This window comes from Ascaphus truei, chromosome 4 (assembly GCF_040206685.1).
Source record: "Ascaphus truei isolate aAscTru1 chromosome 4, aAscTru1.hap1, whole genome shotgun sequence".
NCBI lineage: Eukaryota > Metazoa > Chordata > Amphibia > Anura > Ascaphidae > Ascaphus > Ascaphus truei.
The window spans coordinates 66415426-66442411 of record NC_134486.1 but is presented as its reverse complement, the minus strand read 5'-3'; the positions used below and the strand labels follow the sequence as shown (position 1 = coordinate 66442411).

Genomic DNA, 26986 nt, shown 5'->3' with positions numbered 1-26986 from the left:
GGAGATTGAAACAATGTGAGTATATGCTAAACAGGAGATTGAAACAATGGGAGTATATGCTAAACAGGAGGTTGAAACAATGGGAGTATATGCTAAACAGGAGATTGAAACAATGGGAGTATATGCTAAACAGGAGATTGAAACTGTGAGTATATGCTAAACAGGAGATTGAAACAATGGGAGTATATGCTAAACAGGAGGTTGAAACAATGGGAGTATATGCTAAACAGGAGGCTGAAACAATTTGAGTATATGCTAAACAAGAGGCTGAAACAATTTGAGTATATGCTAAACAGGAGATTGAAACAATGTGAGTATATGCTAAACAGGAGGCTGAAACAGTGGGAGTATATGCTAAACAGGAGATTGAAACAATGGGAGTATATGCTAAACAGGAGATTGAAACAATGTGAGTATATGCTAAACAGGAGATTGAAACAATGGGAGTATATGCTAAACAGGAGATTGAAACAATGGGAGTATATGCTAAACAGGAGGTTGAAACAATGGGAGTATATGCTAAACAGGAGGTTGAAACCATGGGAGTATATGCTAAACAGGAGGCTGAAACAATTTGAGTATATGCTAAACAGGAGGCTGAAACAATGTGAGTATATGCTAAACAGGAGGCTGAAACAGTGGGAGTATATGCTAAACAGGAGATTGAAACAATGTGAGTATATGCTAAACAGGAGGTTGAAACAATGGGAGTATATGCTAAACAGGAGGTTGATACAATGGGAGTATATGCTAAACAGGAGGCTGAAACAATGTGAGTATATGCTAAACAGGAGGCTGAAACAGTGGGAGTATATGCTAAACAGGAGGTTGAAACAATGGGAGTATATGCTAAATAGGAGGTTGAAACAATGGGAGTATATGCTAAACAGGAGGCTGAAACAATTTGAGTATATGCTAAACAGGAGGCTGAAACAATGTGAGTATATGCTAAACAGGAGGCTGAAACAGTTGGAGTATATGCTAAACAGGAGATTGAAACAATGTGAGTATATGCTAAACAGGAGGCTGAAACAATGTGAGTATATGCTAAACAGGAGGCTGAAACAGTGGGAGTATATGCTAAACAGGAGATTGAAACAATGTGAGTATATGCTAAACAGGAGGTTGAAACAATGCAAGTATATGCTAAACAGGAGATTGAAACAATGCGAGTATATGCTAAACAGGAGGATGAAACAATGGGAGTATATGCTAAACAGGAGATTGAAACAATGCGAGTATATGCTAAACAGGAGGATGAAACAATGTGAGTATATGCTAAACAGGAGGCTGAAACAGTGGGAGTATATGCTAAACAGGAGGATGAAACAATGGGAGTATATGCTAAACAGGAGATTGAAACAATGCGAGTATATGCTAAACAGGAGGATGAAACAATGTGAGTATATGCTAAACAGGAGGATGAAACAATGTTAGTATATGCTAAACAGGAGGCTGAAACAATGTGAATATATGCTAAACAGGAGATTGAAACAATGCGAGTATATGCTAAACAGGAGGATGAAACAATGTGAGTATATGCTAAACAGGAGGCTGAAACAGTGGGAGTATATGCTAAACAGGAGGAAGAAACAATGGGAGTATATGCTAAACAGGAGGCTGAAACAATGTGAGTATATGCTAAACAGGAGGCTGAAACAGTGGGAGTATATGCTAAACAGGAGGTTGAAACAATGGGAGTATATGCTAAACAGGAGATTGAAACAATGTGAATATATGCTAAACAGGAGGTTGAAACAGTGGGAGTATATGCTAAACAGGAGGTTGAAACAATGTGAGTATATGCTAAACAGGAGATTGAAACAATGTGAGTATATGCTAAACAGGAGGCTGAAACAGTGGGAGTATATGCTAAACAGGAGGTTGAAACAATGTGAGTATATGCTAAACAGGAGATTGAAACAATGCGAGTATATGCTAAACAGGAGGTTGAAACAGTGCGAGTATATGCTAAACAGGAGGCTGAAACAATGTGAGTATATGCTAAACAGGAGGCTGAAACAATGTGAGTATATGCTAAACAGGAGGCTGAAACAGTGGGAGTATATGCTAAACAGGAGGCTGAAACAATGTGAGTATATGCTAAACAGGAGGCTGAAACAATGTGAGTATATGCTAAACAGGAGGTTGAAACAATGTGAGTATATGCTAAACAGGAGGCTCAAACAATTTGAGTATATGCTAAACAGGAGATTGAAACAATGGGAGTATATGCTAAACAGGAGGTTGAAACAGTGCGAGTATATGCTAAACAGGAGGCTGAAACAATGTGAGTATATGCTAAACAGGAGATTGAAACAATGTGAGTATATGCTAAACAGGAGATTGAAACAGTGCGAGTATATGCTAAACAGGAGGCTGAAACAGTGCGAGTATATGCTAAACAGGAGATTGAAACAATGTGAGTATATGCTAAACAGGAGATTGAAACAGTGCGAGTATATGCTAAACAGGAGGCTGAAACAATGTGAGTATATGCTAAACAGGAGATTGAAACAATGTGAGTATATGCTAAACAGGAGATTGAAACAGTGCGAGTATATGCTAAACAGGAGATTGAAACAATGCGAGTATATGCTAAACAGGAGGATGAAACAGTGCGAGTATATGCTAAACAGGAGATTGAAACAATTAAAGTAGCAGGTACCCCACTTTTTTTAACATGTAAATGGAACAGGGGATCCCACGAGCTGAACTGCATTAATTTCCGCTCTGGGATTCCCTGCTTACTGAGAAATTTACCAGAATGGGGCCATCGGTACTTCATGGAGGTTTGAAACCACCGCATGACGCGGGCCAGTAGGAAGTGGTCGCGGCTTCTTAGGCCTCGGCCAGGGGGGCGCTAAGCGTGCGCGCTCACGCAGGCCGCTATGAAACACATGGAGGCAATGTGTGTGGCCTGCGCGGCGCTTAGATGCTTGCAGAGCAAGCAAATTTGAATTTGTCACCCACAAGCGCGTCACGTGAGCGGTTCGCCCAATGAAGTTGAACCCGCTTCATGATGTCGTGGCCGCGCCCCCAGGCGAGCGCGCGCGTAGCTGGCCACAAATCGCCTGGCCGAGCAGGGCGCAGCGCACGAGCACCAGCGCACCCGCTCCCTGCCTGGCCGCAGCCTTATTGGCCCGTGTGGCGCGGGAGATTTTAGACCTGTGCGGTTTGCCCTTGAAGGGAAGCTACTGCTCAAGGAAGGCTTCTTTCTACCCCCTTTGTATCTAAAGCCCTCTCCCGCCTTAACCCTTTCTCACTGACTGCCCCACACCTCTGGAATGCCCTTCTCCTCAATACCCGACTAGCACCCTCTCTATCCACCTTTAAGACCCACCTTAAGACACACTTGCTTAAAGAAGCATATGAATAGCACTGTGGCTATTCTGAACACATGATACATAAGCTTGGCCCCCTGCAGACGCACTTACCTGAACTCCCTCCTACTGTCTCTGTACGTTCTCCCTACCTAACAATTAGACTGTAAGCTCCTCGGAGCAGGGACTCCTCTTCCTTAATGTTACGTTTATGTCTGAAGCACTTATTCCCATGATCTGTTATTTATATTATCTGTTATTTATTTGATTACCACATGTATTACTACTGTGAAGCGCTATGTACATTAATGGCGCTATATAAATAAAGACATACAATACAATACAATACAGCTACACTCTGCTTTCTATACACGGGGGAAAAAAGGGGTATGACAAAAAAACAAAAAAAACAGGAGGCACTGCCCCTTTAAATCTGATCAAAGGCTTCATTTCCATCCCTGTTGGAGCTGAGGAAACGTGAGATAAACAAAACCGCCAGACAAATGCGCAAATCTTGGTTTTTTTTTGTTTGTTTTTTAAAAGCCAGAAATCCCTAATTGCAGCTTTTTATGCAGAGATCACCCTGGTACGAATTTGAATAGATATTTTGTGATATCGGTGGGCGAATATACTTTTAGCACATTTTTGCAAATTGGTGAATTCGGCGAATATTCGCATAATGCGTTTCCTTTTAAAATCTGTAAATCAGCAAAAAGCCTTCACGCCAACATTTCCAACAAATATGCTATCTTCTTACATCCGCTAAAACCCGAGAAAAGGGAGAAGTTTGCATATTTCTAATTGAGAACAACCCTAAACTAAAATGGTTTTAAGAAACATCATAATTTTTTTTTTTTTTTTTTCAGCAGATTTGTTTTGTTTTTGTTTGTTAATGCAACAAATGAGAAATTAAATAATATTTTGCAGATGTGAAAACCAGATTGCAAGACAATAATAATGCAATGTATTGTCTGAGGGGCTCTATTTCATAATAATGATAATAAATCTGACCTTATGGCCTCAACATAAAACCTCAATTGGGCCTACTGTGTGTACTAAGCTTCACAAATGGATTTTTTGGACGTAAAATTGACACGTGGAACTAAATGTCAATGGCACTATGTGCCTATGTACTAAGCTCAAATTTCTCTGTATGTGCCAGTTGCGTTAAAAGTACTTTTTTTTGTTTGTTTTGGCGCACAGAATGTAAATGGCATGTACTAAAAGATAATATTTCTATATGCCACAAAGTCAATTAAAAGTGCGTCAAAATCGTTGGTCAAGTTCACTTTGGCGTTAACCCTTAAAAGACTCCTGACAGTGTTAACACAGGATGAATATCTAAGGGAAAAAGGGGGGCGATAGACAGCACTCTGATGATGTTAAATTAATGCAATTGCAGGGTGCACGGAACCAAAGGGGACCCTTATTCCCCTGTATAATACTAACAAATCTACGTAAGTACCAGCACTCACTGTCTAATGGCTAAATGATGAAAACAGTTGTAATGCAGAATAAACATTTAATAATAAAACAAACCAGAAATAAATCAAATGTGTTTGCAGAAACCAGTATCACAAATGGGCATGTCACAAAGTGAGGGGTGGGGGGGAAAAAAGGAAAAGGGGAAAAAAAACATGAAACACAAGGAATATACACAAAAAATGGAGAACGTTCTCCATTTTTTGTGTATATTCCTTGTGTTTCATGTTTTTTTCCCCTTTTCTTTATTTCCCCCCCACCCCTCACTTTGTGACATGCCCATTTGTGATACTGGTTTCTGCAAACACATTTCATTTATTTCTGGTTTGTTTTATTATTAAATGTTTATTCTGCATTACAACTGTTTTCATCATTTAGCCATTAGACAGTGAGTGCTGGTACTTACGTAGATATGACAGGATGAATATCAATCCAAAAATGTATGACGCAGCGAGGATTTTAAATTATATATATGTTAAAGGAGAAGTTCATGCAATACCTACATGGGTTTTTTTTCTTTTAAACATAAATAAGTTCTGTAATATTAGCGAATACTTACTAAATGTTTTTTTATAAATTAAATTCTTAATGCCATTTTTAATTAATTAAAATATACTGAGCATCCTTTGATTTCTATAGCAGGCTTTAGCACACTTCCCCAGCCGTGCAAGATGTTTGCCACACTTTCCTGTTTGTGATCATTTGTTGCCAATAGTCCTAGCAGTTTGAGCTGTAAACTGTAACAATCGGTAATGTTACCTTAGTAATATAAGGATACATTGTAGCTGTTGAGTTACACTGACTGAAGGATTGATTGAAACTGAAAGGCAGCCATTTAGTGAACCCTGGGAAGCAGGATAAGTGCTGATCAATCACAAGAGAACAAATCGATCAGCAACTTAGATAATTCATTTTCAATAGAAGGTAATAAAAGGCTGCGTATATTAAAAAAGAAACATTTTGGTTTTTTTAATTGCTGCTTGGATTTTCTCTTGATAAATGTTATTATTTTCACGGTATGGCTATTATAAATAATATTACACTAATAATGTATATGTACTAGTTATAAATAATCCTGGTTTCATTTAAATTGTATTGATCATGAGGGATGCGTCACAAATCATTTCAAACGTCATAGTCTTCCTACATAGGACGCACACTTTTTGATGGTTTGTATTACTTTTATCGCTGAAATATCGAGGCCCAATTTAAAAACATTGAATTAAAATCTTAGTACCTAGGCCCCAAAACGTACATGGTCACGCAGCTGTGCCTATTAGAAAAGAAAATGACAGCACAGCAATAGCCTCTGGTAATAACAACAAGATTATCCTAGCAAAGCGCAAACAAGCTCAGGTATAGAGATCGTGCTTGGGAGAGAATGTGTGGTGAAGTCACCGGTCTGTTTACTGTTCATTTACCTTGACTGGATATGAAAAAAGTTTCACAAATCCAAAGTCATCTCCCGTGGCCAAAGCCTTGTTATCTTTGGTAAGTGACGCCGCATTCACATCAGTGACATCCGTGTGTGCCGGCCAGATTCCCTCACACGTAGGGCCAAGGACACACGTCCAGGAGTGCCACTCTATCTTCTCCATCTGGGAACAGCGTCGTGGAACAAGAAAGGGGACAATTACAAATGTTTCCATGGGGGTGTGAAAGCAGCATTTATTTCAGGCCCACTTTGAAAATTAAGATGATGAAGCAGAGATGTCAACCTCCGTACTGCAGTCTCTGAAATTTGGGGGCTCCTGACCCCCCAAAAACTCAAATGGAACACTACTGCTTTCCATCAGTGAGATTCCATTAATGTCTGTGGGGCAGGTTCATCACGCGCTGCTACGGGTAAGCTCACCCAATCAGGTGTTAACTCACTGAAATCTATGCATTAACGCCGGCTTCTTGTGCGATAACCTGTGCTGGCGTTTGTTGAATCTGTCCCTAGGAGACCTCTGATGCTAACAGATGGGTCTGGATCAGGGGTGGCCAACTCCAGTCCTCAAGAGCTACCAACAGGTCAGGTTTTCAAGATATCCCTGCTGCAGCACAGCTCATTGAATGAGCCACCTGTGCTGAAGCAGGGATATTCTGAAAACCTGACCTGTTGGTAGCTCTTAAAGACTGGAGTTGGCTACCCCCGGTCTGGATGAAGTGCATAATAAAAGAAAAGTGCAGCTGTATTAGAAGATTTGACTAAATCGTAGAGTAAACAAATGAAACACGCATTATGTTTTATGCGGAGTGTGGCTATTCAGTTCATGTTAGCAAATAGAAACAACTGAAGTAGCCCAACAACATGAAGAAATAGACATGTTTGAGCTATAGCTACTGTACAGATGACAAAACTGTTAAAGGTGCCAGTCCCCCTAGGGCCACTGTGAATTCATTCCAGTGACATGTTTAAGTATTCTCCTATGGGAACCTTTTTACCCAAATCTGACACCTACAAATATTTTGTATTCATTTGTTAAAGTTTGACTTGGGAAGGGGTTTAATTTCTTCTGGCTACTCCATGTTCCGCAATGTCACAGTGTTATGCAGTGCGTAGTGTCACCGCCTCCCCATATGTTACTTGTTCCATGATAAGGACAGGGTGGGGATAAGGGTAAAGAAAACAGTTTGATTGACAAACACTTCCCCAATCAGAGGCCCCTAAGGAATTCAACTGGCCGACCAGGTGGGATTGCAACTTCAAGTAACAAAACAATACCAGATACACGGTAAACAGCATTTGAGAATGCAATCTGTAAGTTATCTATTTAAATGTGCAGATTTTTACATAGGATAATATCATTTTCTTTTAAACTGGACAGAAAGAAAAAATACCTCTGCGGATTTAATAGCATGCCTCTTTCCTCTTGGAGCTTCAAAAAATAATTGTTCTTTGGCACCGGAATTAACTTGCAGCAATTTTCCTTTTTTAAGGGGGAAAAAAAAACCATACATCATAAAGGTAAAATAGGTAAATCAGTATGATGCAACAATGCACATTTTGTACAAACAAATTCTTACAGTATCAAATGCAACGTCACAAAAATAATTTGTAAGTTATCCAGACATTATTTAATTCCATGCATTTAGAAAATAATAGGAATGTTGGATCTATTAGAAGAGAAGAAATAACAAAATATTATTGTTATGGAACATTTATGAAGTAATATATATTTTTTTACTTGATTCTTCATGTCTGAAATAAAAAAAAATGATTTAATTTTGCTGGGAATGGGAATACCTTAACTTAATTTACATTTAATTATATTCACATCATTTCTGTAACATGGTTATGTTATTATTATTCTCATTTTAAAGCGGTAATCCAAGCTGTTTTTCCCCCTTCATTTTTTGAATACAGGATTGAAGCAGGGGGTCTCTGGAGCTGAACCCCATTCATTTCAACTCCGGGGACCCCGGAGATACTTACCTCCGTAGTAGGTGCCGGTATCACTATATGGCTGCTTTTTAACGTTCCTGAAGCCTGTGGGCCAATAGGAAGCCGTGATGTCATCTGGTGCTGCTTCCTATTGGCCCATGTGTTGAGGAAGCAGAAATGGCAGAAAACTAGCGAGATATCGGCACTTGCTTCGGAGCTAAGAATCTCTGGAAGCAGGGGGTTCCCGCAGCTGAAATTAACGGGGTTCAGCTCTGGAGCCCCCTGGTTTCAAACGGTTCTCTCTCCACCCCAATGAGGCAATAATAAAAATGTGAGCTGTTTGAAGCGGTTTAGGCTTTTGCACTTAACGGGGCTAATGGAATTTTTGCAAAAAATTGGAGTTTTAGCCTTTTTGGTCACTCTGCCTGGATTTGCACAGCCGGAATGAAACCACTTCTAAAAAAGCCTTTTCCGCATGGTTTAGACATGCGAGAATGGCTTAAAGAATAGCTAAAACCTGCACATCTGATCGGAACGGGCTCTTTCCGCACCGATATGCACCACTCGCAGCTACAACATCATGCCCCATAGTCTTTACACACACATTAAGTTGCACGTCCCTACGTTTCAAGGGGCATATTTACTAAGAGGTGCTCTACTATCAGACAGTTTCCAGAGCCAGAAGACATCTTACCGCACATTCACTTAAATGGGCCGCAGTGTCAGAAGGTGGCTTATGACATAGCACCACTTATCAGAAATGAGCCCAAATGCGTTAATGTAGAGTAGACAAATGCATTAGTAAGGAACTTCACATTCAAATGGTCAAATCTGTCACCTCTTGAGTCCCAGTCAATGTGAGTGATATAGCTTGATGCACCTTTGCAGATACCAACTCGTTTGCTGGTTAGCACATTATAAATATCGACAAAGTTATCATGGGAAGCCACTGCCAGATATTTTCCTGCATCTATAAAAGACCATACAAAAGAAGACCATTTATTGTGCGTTTTACTTTTGCTTCTCTCAAAATAGATACACAATAAATAACACATCTAATGGGTTACGCATCAGCTTTGCTCTCTGCTGCAATTATTGTGCAAGGAATAATCGCACAAGTTTATCAGATTTATCAATGGATAAGTATAATTTTATAACAATCACTACAGAAGGGACAAAATGTTGTTTAAATGGCCACAACAACAAAGAACAAACGGTATATTGATGAATAAATTTAGCAAAGGGGTTAACCAATAATAATTTATTTTTAATGAAAAACCCACTTTTATTAACTGTATATCTAGAAAAACACAGAATTCCATAATTAATCATCATAATTGTGCCTGCCGTTGCTACAATGATTAAAAAAAATGATTACTCTTTCTTTCCTGTGTCTGTAAAGTTCCTATGGGCTGCGGACAGCTCACTATACTGTAATTGTGAAGCGCTAAAAGTCCCAATTGGGAGAAAAGCGCTACAGGCAATAAAGTTATTATTATTATTAAAACACACAAATACCCAGTAAGCTCATTTAAGCCCCAGAAGTTAGCACAAAATATATATGTGTATAAATGTCAAAAAGGAGTGCTACTGGGCATGGCAATATGTACTACAAACAAACACAGACAGAGCCCAGTGCTACGTCCAATGGCATAAATACACAGTGCAATACCTATACAGTATATCTCTTGTAAAAAGGGTAATTTAGTTTAACCCTTTGGCCAAAGCGTCTTAAGCCTGCTGCCACTTACAAGGCATGACCATGCCCTGACCATGCAGCTGATTATGACAGATCAAATATGATAATTCTTCCTAGTATTGTACAGGTTATTAAGAATTTTAATCAGTGTTAGGCCCTGCTATGGTCATGCCTTGTAAGTGGCAGCAGGCTTAAGACGCTTAGCCAAAGGGTTAAACTAAATGACCCTTTTTACAAGAGAATATATAGGTATTTCACTGTGTATTTGTGCCATTTGATGTAGCACTGGGCTCTGTTTGTGTTTGTTTATAGTATTATTATTATTATTATTAACCACTGATCCCTCCTGAGAGAAACATAGGAATTGAACTCATGTAAGAACCATATGACCCTTCTGGTTCGTTTATTCCCTGCCTATTTACCAAATTAGCTTTAAAGCATGAATAAATCCAAACATTCAAATTGTAAACTCTAAGCCAGTCGTTTCCAACATTTTTTTGGTTAAGGTGAAATTCTGAGGAACCCCAACCCTCTCTAATAGCGTATCTGAGAACAGATGCATTGTAAGGAACCCCAACCCTCTCTAATAGCGCGTCTGAGATCAGATGCATTGTAAGGAACCCCAACCCTCTCTAATAGCGCGTCTGAGATCAGATGCATTGTAAGGAACCCCAACCCTCTCTAATAGCGCGTCTGAGATCAGATGCATTGTAAATTCTTCTGTATTTGGTACAATTTTCAAATGACCAGAAAATTGCAGGGAACATTTTGGGACACCTGGGGAACCCAAAGCTTCCTAGGGACCCTGGGTGGAAATTAGTGTAAAGCGCCAGTTATACTTCAGGGTTACTATTAGGCGTCCTTTATTAAGGTGTGCACATATATATGTAAAACAATGTTAGGGAACAAATAGCTCAATAGTCCAAGTGGACCTGGGTCCATGAGCAGCCTAAAAAGTCTTGCATAGGAAACTTGGAGAAATAAGACTTTTATAGCGCTTGGATAGTTAGTACATATCACAGATGAAAAAATCAAACCAATCCAGGTGAGTATCATTTGGATACAACAAAAGACAGTGGTGCCCAGTGCTACATCCAATTGAAAAAACATATATGCTAATAAGTATAAAGTTTAAATACTTCAATAATAATAATTACTTGGTTATTTAGTTAAACCCTTTGGCCAAACCATCATAAGCCTGCATACCACGTCAAGGTAAAACAAAATGAATGCAGGTCCTACACTACACTGTGAACCCTTCCTTTTACCTCTGTATGAGGGGAAAGAACCATAGTAGGTCCTGTTCTTTGCAGCAATGTGAAAATACCTCCCAAGTTAAAAAGGTGAGGAGGAGTGAGCTCTGTGGGGAGGTGCCACCTACCTCCATACAACTGTTGCCAGTCAGAAATTGATTAACACACACATTCCCAGCTAGCTCAAACACCTACACCCACCACCACATCATGAATATATATTTATGTCAAAAAGAGTGCTACTGAGAGTGGCAAATGTATACAACAAAAGACAGGGGTGCCCAATGCTACATCCAATTGACAAAACATATATGGTAATAAGTATAAAGTTTAAATACTTCGATAATAATAAGGGTTCACAGTGTAGTGTAGGACCTGCATTAATTTTGGTTTACCTTGAAGTGGTATGCAGGCTTATGACGCTTTGGCCAAAGGGTTTAACTAAATAACCAAGTCATTATTATTATTGAAGCACAGAGGAAACCCCAACAGCAGAGCTGATTCCAAAGAATACTCACATGGATGGTTTGATGTTTTCATCTGTGATATGTACCAGCTATCCAAGCGCCATAAGAGCCTTATTTCTCCAAGTTTCCTTGGAACCCTGGTTGAAAAACACTGCCCTAGGCCTTCATTTACATACTTAGGAAGAGAACATTATAAGTGGAACTGGTCTCAGTTTTGAGCTGTACCTGGTGAAAATTTGATATCTGCGATCATTTCTTTCCTGTGATGGAAAGATACCATATCTTCAAGGGTATCAGCATTCACCACCATAAAGCTGCCATCATTTAGGCCTACTGCTAAGGCTTTCCCATCTGGAGAAAAGGCACAGCATCGCCCACCTGGAACACACCAGGCACTTTAAACACAGAGGTACAATGGAGTTTAAAGCCATGAAGATATCGAGGCTAAGCTTGTTAATGACATATTTTTATCATTGTCAAATTTGAGGCACTAAGAAAAGGAAAAAAAAACCCAGATCCAAATACGATAAGTGCTGCTAAACCACTCTGCAAGGGGACGATTCAAGAAACGGTGTTAAGTGAGGGCACATACTGTAGTGCAGGGGGGCTCAACTCCATTTCTCAAGCCTGCCCAACTGGTCAAGTTTTCAGGATTTCTCTGCTTCAGCACAGGTGGCTCAATCAGTCCCAGCTTCAGCACAGGTGGCTCAATCAGTCCCAGCTTCAGCACAGGTGGCTCAATCAGTCCCAGCTTCAGCACAGGTGGCTCAATCAGTCCCTGCTTCAGCACAGATGGCTAGTCTTTGACTGAGCCACTGTGCTGAAGCTGGAATATCCTGAACATTTGACCTGTTTGGGGGTTTTTTTGCGCGGGGGGGAGGGGGGCTTGAGGACAGGAGTTGAGCACCCCTGCTGTAGTGTGACATTACCTAAAACAGAAATGGCCGTTGGCCGTAATTGAGCACATGAGGCTTAGCGCCACATTATCGCGGTCTTAACTTGACCTGAAGTTGCGTTAACTTAAATAAAATGATGCGGTGCAAGTCTAGGAGTTACTCCTATGCAGGCCCTTAAATAGGGCGTTTGTTGGGGAGGAAAATAACACATGCCTAGCTGTGGCATTACATCACCAGACACCGCAAAAGCATTATTCCGTGCTCTGGCTGGGAGCAACGCTGAGGGCAGCTGTGACTTCAATAGCGTAACATCATCTTACTGTGTTCCCTGTAACAGATTGTAGTGCACGGGGGATAATATGATAAGGTATCACTGGCCTATCACTATCAGTAATGTCCGTTTTTGTTGCTGCTTTGCTCTTTAAAGTACGTATGAACAATAGTGAATACAGCGCTAGTATTAACGCGACGTTATCTGAAGGTAAATGTAACTGAAGGTAAATGCAACATTAAGTAGTCCTAACTTCTAACTTCCTCTACGGACAATAAATCACACACTGATGCTCATGGCGTAAAATAGGTTAAAATTATCATAACATGTAGAGACATAGGATGAAAATGTCTTTTTAGTGATATTTTAAAGGGGCCGTTATCCCTGTATGTTTCCTTTGTATATATTTCTTCACAATGCTGCACAGTAGGAAGTCGGATCTCACCTGCTCACTGAATGTGCCACGATTCATAGACTGTTAACATTTAAAGAAAAGCTAGAACACAGGTTACCTGTTGCACAATGTTTCCAGGTACTGTATTAGAGTCTCACCCTTTTTGAGTTTCCGCACAGCCAGCATGCGGTGATGGGAAGAAAGGTCCCAGATCCGAAGAGTTTTATCATCGCTTACGGTGGCACATAAAGGCAGCTGTGGGTGAGTTGCCAGACCCCAGACTTCTCCTTCCATATGTCCCTGTTACAGAGAAATTCAGCATCAAATCATCTAATACAGTGGTGTTTAACCTTTTTTTTCTGTCAAGGAGCCCTGTAATTCTATTGTGAAATTCTGCGGAACCCAACCCTCTCTAATAGCGCGTCTGAGATCAGATGCATTGTAAGGAACCCCAACCCTCTCTAATAGCGCGTCTGAGATCAGATGCATTGTAAGGAACCCCAACCCTCTCTAATAGCGCGTCTGAGATCAGATGCATTGTAAGGAACCCCAACCCTCTCTAATAGTGCGTCTGAAAATTGCAGGGAACCCTTTAGGGATGCCCTAGGAACCCAAGGCTTCCTAGGAACCCCTGTTGAGAAAAACAGATCTAATACTTCTCCTATATCTCAAAGTTTTTCGTTGCAGTTATAGTACACCCTGGCAGGTAAAGGGTAATATTGCATCTCTGTAGCAGCTTCTATTTTGCAATTAGCAAAGTTCACCAGGCTTTACAGTTTCATCAGACGATCATAATTACATTTCATACCTTCTTTTTGTGCATTAGTCAATACATGCTCCCACTAATCCAATCAGGCTGCAAAATAATAACATTTGTCTCCATATAATTGTATTACTCTAGCTGCAGTTTTTCTTTTTGCTGGCAGAAGCCCGGCTCCATAATCATATTTCTGAAAAACTAACAATATCATCCGGTGCGGTGATAATAGTTTATTATAAATACAAAAAGGCAGGTTGAGTTGGTAGCTCAGAAAATGGAACACATTCTTGGTGTTACTATAGGTTATCATGCTTATACGCAGGGTTGCCACCACTCTGGGTTTGACCCGGTAGCTACGGGTTTCGGCCGCGAATCTCCGGGCTATGGGTTTACCTGAAAAATCTCCGGCCGGCGTGGGCTGCATCTCCACCTGCAGGGTCCCGTCAACATGGCGCCTCGACATCAAATGTCGCCGTGTTGCCAAGACAACGGGACACTACGTGACGTCACCACGTGGTATCACATTGCCATGACAACGGGATGCCTCGGCGACATAAGGTGTCCCGTTGTCATGGCAACTTGACGCCGCTTTTGACGTCGCGGCGCCATGTTGACTGGGCCTTGCAGGGGGAGATGCTTCTGCCGCCGGAGAAGGTAAGAGAAATAAATATATAAATAAAATAAATACATTTAAAAAATGTCATTTAATAGCAAAAATTCTCCGGGTTAGCCATCAATAGAAGGTGTCAACCCTGCTAGTACATGTTAACAAATGTGACAACGAACAACTAACTTTCAATTAACCGTAATGTACAAGACGTTTCTTAAAGTAGCAATTCATATTTGTAAGCTACACATACTCCGCGGAGTCAATAGTACCTTCTGAACCCACACTTCTACTACTCATAGTAACGGATGGAGGAATCGGTCCTGGTTCCATTTTACAAAGTTACCACATTTTTTTTTTAAAGAAATTCACAAAATAGCGAAATTGTCCCAGTGGGAAAAATATTTTTTGATTTGCAGGAATTTAAAGGAAATCTAATTCTTGACTTTTTTTTTAAATTAAAATATTGGCAAAACGTATCACTTTTTCACCAAGTTCTGCAAAAAGTAAAGATAGACAATTTGTTTTTAGCAGACGTTGGGGTCAAATGTGCTCTCTATCTACGATGTTCTCGGTTGGAGGTTTCAGGCAATTTCTTTCCAATTTTTTTTTGCCTGCTTGCAACATCCAAAATTCATCAAGAAGGCAAATCTGCTCAAAAGTTTTACTAATTTCTACTTAATATAAGAATATAAAGCTCTCTAATACTTACAGAAAATGAATATTCACTCCGAAAAGAGAGCCCAAAAAGAGCACTTACCATCCCTCCCCAAACATAATAATTGACAATAACGTTCCAAAGTTACAATCCTCTATTTAAGAATACAATAAATATTGAACGCATTAAATAATACTACAAGATACCGATACCAGCTATGCTTTTACACACACATATATATATATATATAAATGTAAATACAACTGTATGCTCATCTGCATGTCTTAGGCAGGTCTGCAACCCCGCCTTTCACCATTATCACCCAGCACACAGCACTTCCACTGCAGCAAGGGATTCTGGGAAATGACATGCAAATGAGCACACAGTGCCACCTTTTGTCTCAAGTCCACATTAAATGGAAAACCCTTAAGCCAATGCATGCTGCTTTAAACACAGAAATATATGTATATATATATATTATATATACAGTATATGTATGATACAGAAAGCATCCAGAGCAATTAGAAATAAACAATTTTGATAGAATCTATTTGTGAGTGGGCATGTCTGACTGTATGATATAAAGAAAGTTGAATGCATGTATCTCTACCCAATATGAACAACAGGATTTACACTATAGATACACCAATATAAAAACAGAAACAGTTTAGTAACATAAATGTTATTAGTCACATTGGAATTGGATCAATGGAGAATAAAGATTTAGTAGCAACGTCTCTGTGCCTGTTATTGAGAGTTCCAATAGGACAGGTTTTAAGGATAACCCTGCTTCAGCACAGGTAGCTCAGTCTGTGCTGAAGCAGGGATATCCTTCATACTCGGTCTGTTGGTGGCCCTCGAGAACTGAAGTTGGCCACTCATGGTCTAGGTATTAGCCCATGATCTACATCATGCAAACTTTCTCTTCATTGGACAGTCTAGGCATAGGAACAACTATTTACATGTTACAATGCATGTCACTTTGATACCCTTACATACTATAGGTTATTTTACTTATGTCCAACATTCAATATATACAAAGTCAGCAATTCTCTGAATACTCTATTACCAAAACACTGGCAAGTTGACATACAGCATTGTTCTTTCTATCAGTCTTCATGTGGGAGCATCCTATTTCATGCTGTTTAACGCCATCAATGCTGATAAGATTTAAAATGTTCAGCTCTTAGGAATCTTGCAACAAAATGTGTTTCTTTTCTAGTAGAATTCTACATATAATCGTTGTGCAGGTAAAAGTTAACTACTGTAGTGCCGACGAGTATTCTAAAACAAATCTGGGGCAATCACCAACAAGACCCAGGAACATGCTGGGGACATGCTGCAACATTTCAGGTACATTTCTGCAGATACTAATGGCCCATCGGATGAACAGCGGGGGTCCCTGGCAGTCCCATTCAAACTGAACGGGACTGCCAGGGACCCCCGCTGTTCATCCGATGGGCCATTAGTATCTGCAGAAATGTCACTGAAATGTTGCAGCATGTAGCCAGCATGTACCCAGCATGTACCTTGGTCTTGTTGGTGATAGCCCCAGATTTTCCAAGGCAAGTTTAAGGCAAGATTTAGAATACTCGTCGGCGCACCTGTACATTCTTTGAGTACTGAGGAAACTGCGATTGAATGTTCTTTAGAACAAGAAAAAATCTGTATTTAAAAAGGAAGGTATTTTGATGTGACAAGTTGTGAGTAATTAGAATTTGTCTTTAATGAGTAATTAGAATTTGTTTTCTTTACTAAGCCTTTTTTTATGAAAAAGGGTAAATTCAAAAAATGCACTTAATGACTTTTATCTCTACGACAACGATATTTTAATATTGGGGTTTATTGCTATACATCAAAAGCATGTGCCGTCAAATGCTTTTAGCACTTATCAGTCTTGCAATAAGTCAGAGACGGCATCAAATCTATCAAAACTGTATGCAGTATTAAAATCGAACAACACGCATTTGCAAGTAGCCTGGAGGTAGTGCAGACACGCTAATCAATCACTTTCCCTGGGATTTCAGAAGAGAAGTTTGACATTGGTATTTCCATATCTAGCTGACGGGAAAAAAATATTTTTAAGAAAATGTTCAACAGTTGTGTTCCTAATTTTATTTGAATGTCACATTATTCAGTACATGGTTATTCAGAACGCAAGAAGTCCTCACCTGGACAAGCAGAGTTATTGGGCCACTTTTATCAATTTCCAGTACCTCTCCATTTTTGGTTCCAACCAGTATGTGTCCATGGCCCAAAGCTATGGCACGAATCGAGGGGTTATCTTCTAAAAGTAAGCCTGACGAGGGAATTGTGATAGAAATTCTTGATAATCATATATTTAAAAGAAAGGTGCACTCAAACAAAGAAGAAATTGTATTTTCATTGTATAGGGATTATATAGAAATGAAGAATTTCCTAAAGGCTAAAGCAAAAAGCATATAATTTAAATTAAAAAATATCATAGTTCTGTGATGTCCTTTATTAACGTGGATATCAATATCCAGGAGTCTACTTGGATAGAAGGCAGCTTGACACGTGTGTGTGTGATGCATGGATGTGTATGTGTGTATTATTCATGGATGTGAGTGTGTTTGATGCGTGTGTGTGTGTGTGTGATGCATGGATGTGTATGTGTGTATTATTCATGGATGTGCGTGTGTATGATGCGTGTGTGTGTGTGTGTGATGCATGGATGTGTATGTGTGTATTATTCATGGATGTGAGTGTGTATGATGCGTGTGTGTGTGTGTGTGTGATGCATGGATGTGTATGTGTGTATTATTCATGGATGTGCGTGTGTATGATGCGTGTGTGTGTGTGTATGATGCATGGATAGTGTGTGAGAGTGTATATGATGCATGGATGGTGTGTGTCTGTGTGTGTGTATACATATATGGTGTATATATGACGTATGAATGGGGTGTGAATATATGATGTATAAATTATGTATGGATGGTGTGTTGTGTGTGTGTGTATGATACATTGATGGTGTGTGTGTGTGTGTGTGTATATGATGAATGGATGGAGGATGGGTGTGTATATGATGCATGGATGGTGCGTGTCTGTGTGTGTATACATATAGGATGTATGGATGGGGTGTGTGTATATATGATACATGTTGTGTGTGTGTATATATGATGTATGTTGTGTGTGTGTATATATGATGTATGAATGGGGTCTGCGTGTATATATGATGTAAGGATCTTTATATATATATATATATATATATATATATACATATATATGCAAATATAGCTGTATGCTCATCTGCATGTCTTAGGCAGGTCTGCAACCCTGCCTTTCCCCATTATCACCCAGCATACAGCACTTCCACTGCAGCAAGGGATTCTGGGAAATGACATGCAAATGAGCACACAGTGTCACTTTTTGCCTCAATAACCATTTTTAACATGGTTCCCTATAGGCTTAAGCTTGCTGCATGGTCACAGCTTTGAGCCCAGCCAGGGTTAAGGTGCATACCCAAAAACCCACCCACAGACAGCTGTTTCGACCTTGATGGGTCTCATCAGTGTGGGGTTGATTTTACTGGGAATGCAAGAGAGGCTATGGGATAGGCTAAACCATAGTACTGAGTTAAGTTATGGTGAGTAAAAAAAGTGACAAAAACCCTCCACAGGAAAGCAAATATGCAAATATAGCTGTATGCTCATCTGCATGTCTTAGGCAGGTCTGCAACCCCGCCTTTCCCCATTATCACCCAGCATACAGCACTTCCACTGCAGCAAGGGATTCTGGGAAATGTGTGCTCATTTGCATGTCCACACCGGGGGAAGGAGAAGCACAGATAACATTCCAAGAGACACTGTTTTCAAGTTATCCTTGCTTCATTAATTGTAACATCGCCGGAAGAAGAGATCAGTGTATCTCGAAAGCTCGCACAAATAAAAGCATTTCGTTAGCCACAGAACGGTATCATCTATTTATTTTTTGATTATTGAAGCTCGGCTAACACGGTACTGATACCTCTACATGTATATATATATATATATATTTGTCTGTATATACATGTATATATATATGTGTCTGTATATATATAATATGGTATACATACGGAGGGGCAGAATGCCCACGTGGCTGAGAAGGCTATAGTCTAGAGTGGCAATTTTTGGGGAGACAATTTGTTTGCAGGACTGTGTGTGTCTTCTTTTCTGCATGAAGGCGTCGCATAGTCATGGCGCTGCAACGTTAGATGACGCAGCATTTCCATGACAACGCAGTGTCATATGCCGCTATGACAATGCAGTGTCATGTGATACCATGACAATGCGCCGTACCATGTTGCCATGACATCTGTTGCCATGACATCTGTTGCCATGACTACGCGTCGTCGTGATGTCATGACGTGGTATGCTCAAGAGGGCTGTTTCCCAGCGATATTGCTCTTTACCGCTCGGAAAGTAAATTCTCGAAGTTTAATGAAAAGGCCTCCAAGACTAGAGTATAGGGACTGCATCTTTAAAAATCAACATTTCTTTTCGATACTAAACAACAATATGTTACCTTTTGAACTAGGAGAGAGTGCTACTCTTTTGATGGCATACGTCTTTAAGCACCTCTCAAACATATCATCCCAAAGTTCTACCACTCCATCCTTGCCCCCTGTAACAAAGCCCTGTGTAAAAACAGAACAAGAGAGACAACAAAGTGATTTATTTTAGAAAGACTACCCCCTTTCTTGTTCAAGCATAAATATTGTATACATCTTCTAAAATACAGTTGTAGCATACATTAGTTTCATTTGAGTACATATCCCACTTAGTTAAAAAAAGGGAAATCTTAAAAATATATTGTAAAAAAACAAATGCCACTTGTGGTGCATTTGCATGTGTCAGACAGGTCTGCAACCCTGTCTTTCCCTATTCTCGCTTAGCAAACAGTGCTTCCACTGCAGCCAGGGTTTCTGGGTAATGACATGCAAATGAGCATAGTGCGTCACTCTTTACTTTTCATCCATTTTAACATGGACCCTTATGAGCTTATACCTGCCGTGTTAACAAAGATTTTCAGCACAGCCTGGGTTATAGAAGTGCATAGCCAGGAAGCCTTCTCACAGACAGCTGTTTTGAAATTTCGGTCTCATCAGTGTGAGGTGGTTGCTAGCTAAACATGCTCATCCGAATATATGCAGTCAGGTCGCATTGAAATGCATGTGACTTGAGAATAGCTTATGGTTTCCAATGCAGGCACCCAAAAGTAGCCAACAGCCATTATGGCAACTTTTATATTGGTTCATTAAAAAGTAATCACAACCCTCAACGAAGATATATTTTTCCAGAAACAGTACTGCTACCTGAACTCTGCCCAATCATCATATATGAACAGAATTTTTTTATCACCTTATCCAATGCGTACATGGCAAACACAGGCCCGTCATGGGCTTTAATCGTTTTAAGTAGCAGGACATCTTTCCAAATATAAATATCTCCAGTGGCTGCTCCTGAAAAAACGAGGTCTTCTGCACGTCCATATGAAACACACAACATTGTCTCTAGTTTTCCAACACTGCCAAACGTCCCTCGTTTCGCTGTAAATCCACCCCCTGCCAATAAGAAATGATAGATTATTACAGACATCATTTTTTAGAGAAAGACTTCAATAAAGCCACTGCTTCATGGATACTTGGGGGAATGTTCTAGGAGCTGCGATAAGTGTATATCCGTGCAGAAAGTGCCCTTTTCGCATTTCAAAACTGTGCGAGAAAAAGCTGTTTTGAAGGGATTTCATTCTCGCGCTGCAAATCCGTGTGATATGGCTAAAATGCCTCAATCTGGAACATTTTGGCAATTTTCTAGTATTCTATGACCTCCGTATTGTCCAAAATGCCAAAGCAGGAGGAAATACGCACACATTTTATTGCTCCAATTGAAATTGGCTGTTCTAGCTCTGTTGGGCAAGGACTCTGTAACTCAATTAGTTTAATTACCTTTTTAATGCACTTAAATGTAACGTTTTCCTGTATGGTCTACTTAATTAAGGGCATTACTGCAAACATTGCTGGGCAATAATGCCCTGGCAGGAGCAGTAGAGAGGCCAATGTGAAGCAGAGAGCTTTTAACCCAGGCAGGGCATTAGTGGACAGCAATAGCATTTTCTAGGTGTAATACTACTATACTAGTTTGAAATGTGTGTTTGTTTGAGGAGTCCCTGCTCGGCAGGACTTACAATCTAATTTCGAGGGCACAGGGAGGCCTCCGGAGCGGAAACGCGTCATTTTCAGCTCCATGAACCACCCGGTTCCTGACATGCTTAAAAGACATAGGGGCCTATGCAGAGAGCAGCGAATTTTAAAATTGGCGAATTTATTAAAAAGTAGCTTTTTTGGAGAGTTTTAATCTCCATATGCAGAAAAGTGCGAATTCTGCTATGTTTAACATGGATGCGTGTGGCGAGTTTAAATTGGCGAGATGCGCGCTTCAGAAATGTGTTAAAACAAATTCGCGCCTTTTTTTTTCCCTTTGCAATGGCCGCGAGCGGCAGTTTTTTTTGGCGAGGCAAAACGGAGACAATCGCGCCATTTTATTGGCGCGAACAGCCGCTAGATGCCGTTCGCGCCTCTCTGCATACGGATATTTTTAAAACTGGTGAGATTGAGGTTCTCGCCAGCCGCGAGGCGAGTTTTATAACTAGAAAAGAAAAATTGGCGCGTTTTTCGGAACTCGCCATTTTCTGCTGCTTTCTGCGCGATTTTCTCCAAAAAATGGCGAATTTCGAAATAGCGCTGCTCTCTGCATAGGCCCCCTTGTGTCCTGCAGCAGTCCTTACTAACTGAAACTCTCAGGCACTACTCGGCTGCATGTGAGTGCTCCTTACTACTTCCATCTACTACTTCAATCTGGCTACATAAACATTGCCTACTCCTAGAAGCTGTGTATTGGCTATTTCTGCACATGAATATATGCAATTTGATTAGAAATAATTCCAATAAATGTAGTATTATGGATCTCCCCCAAACTTCAAAAAAAAAAAAGTTTTGTAAATGCAGCTACGAGCTGGGACCCGCTGCGCCCGGCAACGCGGGCGGCCGCGTGAGCGTTCCCCACTAGCAGGGGAATCCTTCTGAGCCGGTACCAGTCCCCCCTCGCTGCACGGCTCACAACGTCCTGTGACGCGTCAGCCGCCAGGGGATGCAAGAAAATTGTGATCCCGAGCGGTGACGCGTCACGTGGTGCGCTGATGAGCCTATCAGCGGCGGGAGCGGGAGCTGTCAGACAGCTTCCTACACAAGGTAGGGGGTGGTGTGTGTGTGTGTGTGTGTGTGTGTGTATCAGCGTGTGAGGAGGGCATTTGTGGGGGAAGGGGGAGGGAGCTGCTTACCTTCCAGCAGCCCGCAGCAGCTCCCTCCTGCAGCCCGGGAGACCGAGCCCGAGCCCGTGGAGGGAGGAGGGGGAGTAGCGGGTCCCTCCGCTCAAACCACACCCCCCCTCCCACTTCCACCCCCTCCCACTCCCACCCCCCTCCCGCCCCGCTCCCGCTCCCTACAGACCGCATATCGCGGTCTGTGCCTGTCAGCGCGCTGCCTGTCTGCAGTGCGGGCGCGCTGACTGAGGGAGCGGGGCCTTAGCCAATACTGCAGGGCTTATCCCAGCTCACTATTTGTAAAGCAACAGAGAGCAGCATTGGCAATGTATGGCCTAGTCGTATTTGCAAATGTAAAATTATATATTTGTGACAATCTCAAATAAAGATGCTCAAAACACCAGCAGTTACTGTATGTCAGCGAAGGCATTTGGTGCATTTAGAAAAGAAAGAGGTTTACTGTGTTTCACATAAAAATTATTTTAAGTACCGTACTACTTTGCTTGAAAGAGACCGATATTAAAGTAAAGGCTCCTAAGATAACATGCTATTATGTAAATATTGAATTTGACTACACATTCCAGCAGCTAAAATGTCTAATTAGATATTAGGGTGATGTCAAATCCTACAGTATTGTTTCGTTGGAAAAGGGGATCTAGGTACCTTGAGGTATACGTCCTTTTTTTTATTACTTAAATGTTTATTAATCATTTTGCAGGGTTATTGGGGGGGAGTATACACAAAACAAAAGGGAATGGGTACATTGATGCATACAATTGGGTAAAATCATTGGGGGGGGGGGGGGAGCAGAGGAGGGAGTACAGCATTTGTAAATAGACAATATATTATACATCAGTCTTAACATAGTATACATCACAGCGATTTTAATCTAAGTACGGAGATATACCAGCATGTCGGAACCAAGGGGCCCATGAGGTACATCATTAACCATACTGTCAAAAAGTCTAAGTAATCAACTATCAAAAATTGGCAAATGATCAGCGACGCATTAAGACAAATGCCGACTTTTCATCAAATCGTTGGTTTGACATCTGTGCGACACTTCATATGTAATGCGCGAAAACAACCTTCAATACCAGGATTAATGTTATGTGGGATTGGTTTGCTGAAGCACCTCACAGTTAGAATGGACGTGCTATTGTTTTGGGGAAAAGTAGGATTCATGGATAGTGAAAAAACATGATTACAGTCTAGAATGGAAGTCAAACAGCACTTCAATTAAAAGTAAAATAAATGCGAACAGTAAACAAAAGGAAGCGCGAGCTCCATAGCGTGACTGTGTGAAAATATAGGATTTATCGCTTAAAAGAGAGAAGCACGGTTTTTAGGACCTACACTCACAAGAGCATGTTAGAGAAAATGTCTCTAACATGCTCTTTTTAGTGTAGGTCCTAAAGACCGTGCTTCTCTCTTTTTGACAATAAATTCCCTATTTTCACACAGAGTCACGCTATGGAGGTGCCGTGTGCTCCAAGGGATTCGCTTGTCAAAAACTGGATTTTCTTCTCCTCAAAACCATCTTGTGGAACTGATTGGAACCTTTTGGGACTTATTCCACTTTCACTATATATTGTGTTTTTTTTATCACTGTGATTTTCAAGGTATTGCAATTTATTAATCACTATTTTTTCACTTGTTACACTATCACAATTATTAATATTCACTACATTAATATATTCTCACATATACATTTTTTTTTATTATTAGTAATTACTTTAGCACTACTATTTGTGTGTCTTGTTTTTAAATACTAACAGTACCTGTTTGCTGCCAAAATTTGATGTGCTTTATTCCAACAGTCACCAGCTTGTCAACATGATGTGGGTTACATTTCACAACAAAAATGTTATCCTTGTGCCCTCTGTGGAACAAATTGTGAAAGACATGAACGCAATGTTACAAAAATACACATTACTCAACCATGTTTGAGGCTTTGGTTAAGCATCCTAAGTAAGGCATTAATAAATTATAAGAAAGTTCATAATATGACATTCTTATCTTAGATGTCTACTGATAAAGCACTTTAGAGGCCTATTCATTAAACTATGATTTTTGCAATGTAGAATTGTCCAAAAATGGATGCCATACAAATGCGGAGATTTCACCATATTATGAAGAATTATCTACGCACAAAAGGCCCAAATGCACTAAGCTCTGTCAGGTTGTTTAACCAAACATTAACCTAACATTAACCTAAAATAACGTTAAGTTAGTACGCAAAAGAGGCGTCCCCCCCCCCCCTCCCAACATCGCATATTCACTGAAGGCTGTTCAGGTTATCGCAGGGATTTATCCTGACGTTTTTTTAAGGTCATGCCTAAAAGTGACAGACCCTCTTGTTATAACAGAACTAATTTACCCTGACATTAAGGCTATGCTAAATACTTAAACAAAGGCTATTTTTGAATGTAAATTACCTTTGTGGATACGCATTAAACTCAGGGAAAAAAACGTATGTTACTAATTTAGGTACCCTGATGTTATTTTCCTTGAGTTAACAGATCTTAGTGCTCTGGGCCAAAGATTTCTAAAAAAAAAGTAAAGGTAAAAAAGTTATGGAGGAGTTATATTATACACAGGTTATAATGAGATGCAGCAAACTCTGCGTTCCCCTGCATCACTTTTGTATCTTGTATTTGCGTTAAAACAAATAAGTCTGCTCTCGGGTGGCGTAAACTATTCTTGCTATCAATTTGAATCACATGCAATAAACACTCATACATTTGACGTATATCCGAGCAGAAAATGGAGCAATGCATCAAAACAAACTTCTATTTGCACTTTCTTTGCGCTGATACATCTCCCCCATTGCCTTCCGAATAAAACAATTTATTCTGAAGGTTGCAAATTTGAAATAACAAACCTGGAAGGTCTTCATACACATTGTGACACCTCAACTTAACACTAGACTAGAACACGTCGACACTTTTGAGACACTGAAAACTAAAGTAAAACAATATCTACGGAACCCTTTCATGTTGGTGTACAAACATATCACAACCTGCATACATTTGTATTTGTTCTTGTCTTTGTTATCTCTCCAGAGACAATAGTATAATTATGCATGATAATAAAGATAGCCGTTTACCAAAAGCCTGCTTCCATTATAAAGCAGCAATGTTTGCTATGCAAAACCCGATACAGCTGCAGGTCGCTCTCCTATCCAACAAGAACATCCAAAAAGATAGAACGTCTCTGGAGCGTGGACAAGATTTCAATCTGAAAACCTGTGGCCTACCTTGTTGTTGACATTTTTTCTCCCTTTTTCCAATCCCAGAGCACAATGGTGTGGTTGTCATCCAAACCAACAGACACCAAACATTTACCATCAGCTGCAAGACAAAGATCCATTAGCCAAATTCTGTCTCTGTTAGAAAATAAAGGGCGACGGATTAAACAAAGGAAATAGGTTTATGGAAAACTGCCCCATTTATGATCCAACTGGATATCTGAAATAATGATTGATTAACATGTGGATTTTACAGAAATGTGTGAAATGAGGATTATATAGTTAACACACACGTGTAAAAATAGAAACATTATTCTCTTTCTTGGTGGGGGGGTTCACGAAGCTCAGATAGATACCCGTTATTGAAGCTTTGTCACCCTTTTTTTTGTTAGATTCATGTGTACAAGGTTGCACCCCACCAGCTCTGCATCCTGCACTTAAGCTGCGCTTTGGCATTTACCTAGCAGCTGGAAACCATTAACTTGTCACACAGCATGCTATTTTGGAGACATTACTTCTTAATTACAGTATTTGTTCTTCCTACATTATGAAAGTGTGACTTGTAGAAAAACTGGGGAAGAGAGAAGCTAAAGTGTTTAACTGATTCGAGGAAGTGGTGATATACAGCACCTAAGGCTTAGTCCATACAGACTGAAGCCGTGCGGAGGCGCGCTGAGGCTGAGGGAAAGCGGGTGCTTTCCCTGGCCTTAGGGCGCGCGCCGTCCGTGGGCGTGCCTGGGGGCGGGCCAGTGACATCACAGAGCTGGTTCGCCCTCATTGGGCGAACCGCTCACGTGACCGGCCCTGCGCTCCGGCAAGCGAAGAAACGAAAGATTTCTTAAGACACACGCTTCCGCAGGCGTGCGCGAGCCCCTGCTATAGCCGCTCTCATTGCGGCTGCAGGGGCTCAGTGCCGAGCAGCAGCACGCCTCAGCGCCTAAGCGCTGACCATGCCCAAGGCCTTAGTCTTAGCCCCTCTAATCATAAACGGTTAAGTATTGCCTCTGTATTATAGGTAAACCATGCTACTGTAACTTTATATACCTTTCCATTTTGGAGGGATTAAGGGCCATATTTACCAAGTGGTGCTATTCCATAAGTCATCTTCCAGCGTCGTTTTGGGATTGCATCTTTTAGTAAATATGGGCCCAAGTCACCAGTATGCTAATGAATAAAAGTTAACAAAGAAATGTTGGACTTGGGCATACAAATGATCTATTGCTATGTTATCAGCTT

At 40.5% G+C, this 26986-nt stretch overlaps 1 protein-coding gene across 7 annotated transcripts in view; it reads right to left on the bottom strand.

Annotated features, from left to right (window-relative positions):
• Positions 1–26986, bottom strand: part of EML6 (EMAP like 6) — a 200594-nt gene that overhangs the window by 54749 nt on the left and 118859 nt on the right. For all 7 annotated transcript variants that reach the window (XR_012800914.1, XM_075595954.1, XM_075595949.1 and 4 more), the window contains 10 exons: positions 25760–25853; positions 24282–24382; positions 20541–20743; positions 19705–19816; positions 17352–17479; positions 13314–13455; positions 11820–11972; positions 9014–9145; positions 7632–7720; positions 6227–6403 (listed from right to left, as the gene is read on the bottom strand). Coding sequence is in view for 6 of the 7 variants with exons in the window: in XM_075595954.1 (XP_075452069.1) it covers positions 6227–6403; positions 7632–7720; positions 9014–9145; positions 11820–11972; positions 13314–13455; positions 17352–17479; positions 19705–19816; positions 20541–20743; positions 24282–24382; positions 25760–25853 (1331 nt within the window). In the remaining variant the exon portion in view is untranslated. The remainder of the gene's footprint in view (positions 1–6226; positions 6404–7631; positions 7721–9013; positions 9146–11819; positions 11973–13313; positions 13456–17351; positions 17480–19704; positions 19817–20540; positions 20744–24281; positions 24383–25759; positions 25854–26986) is intronic.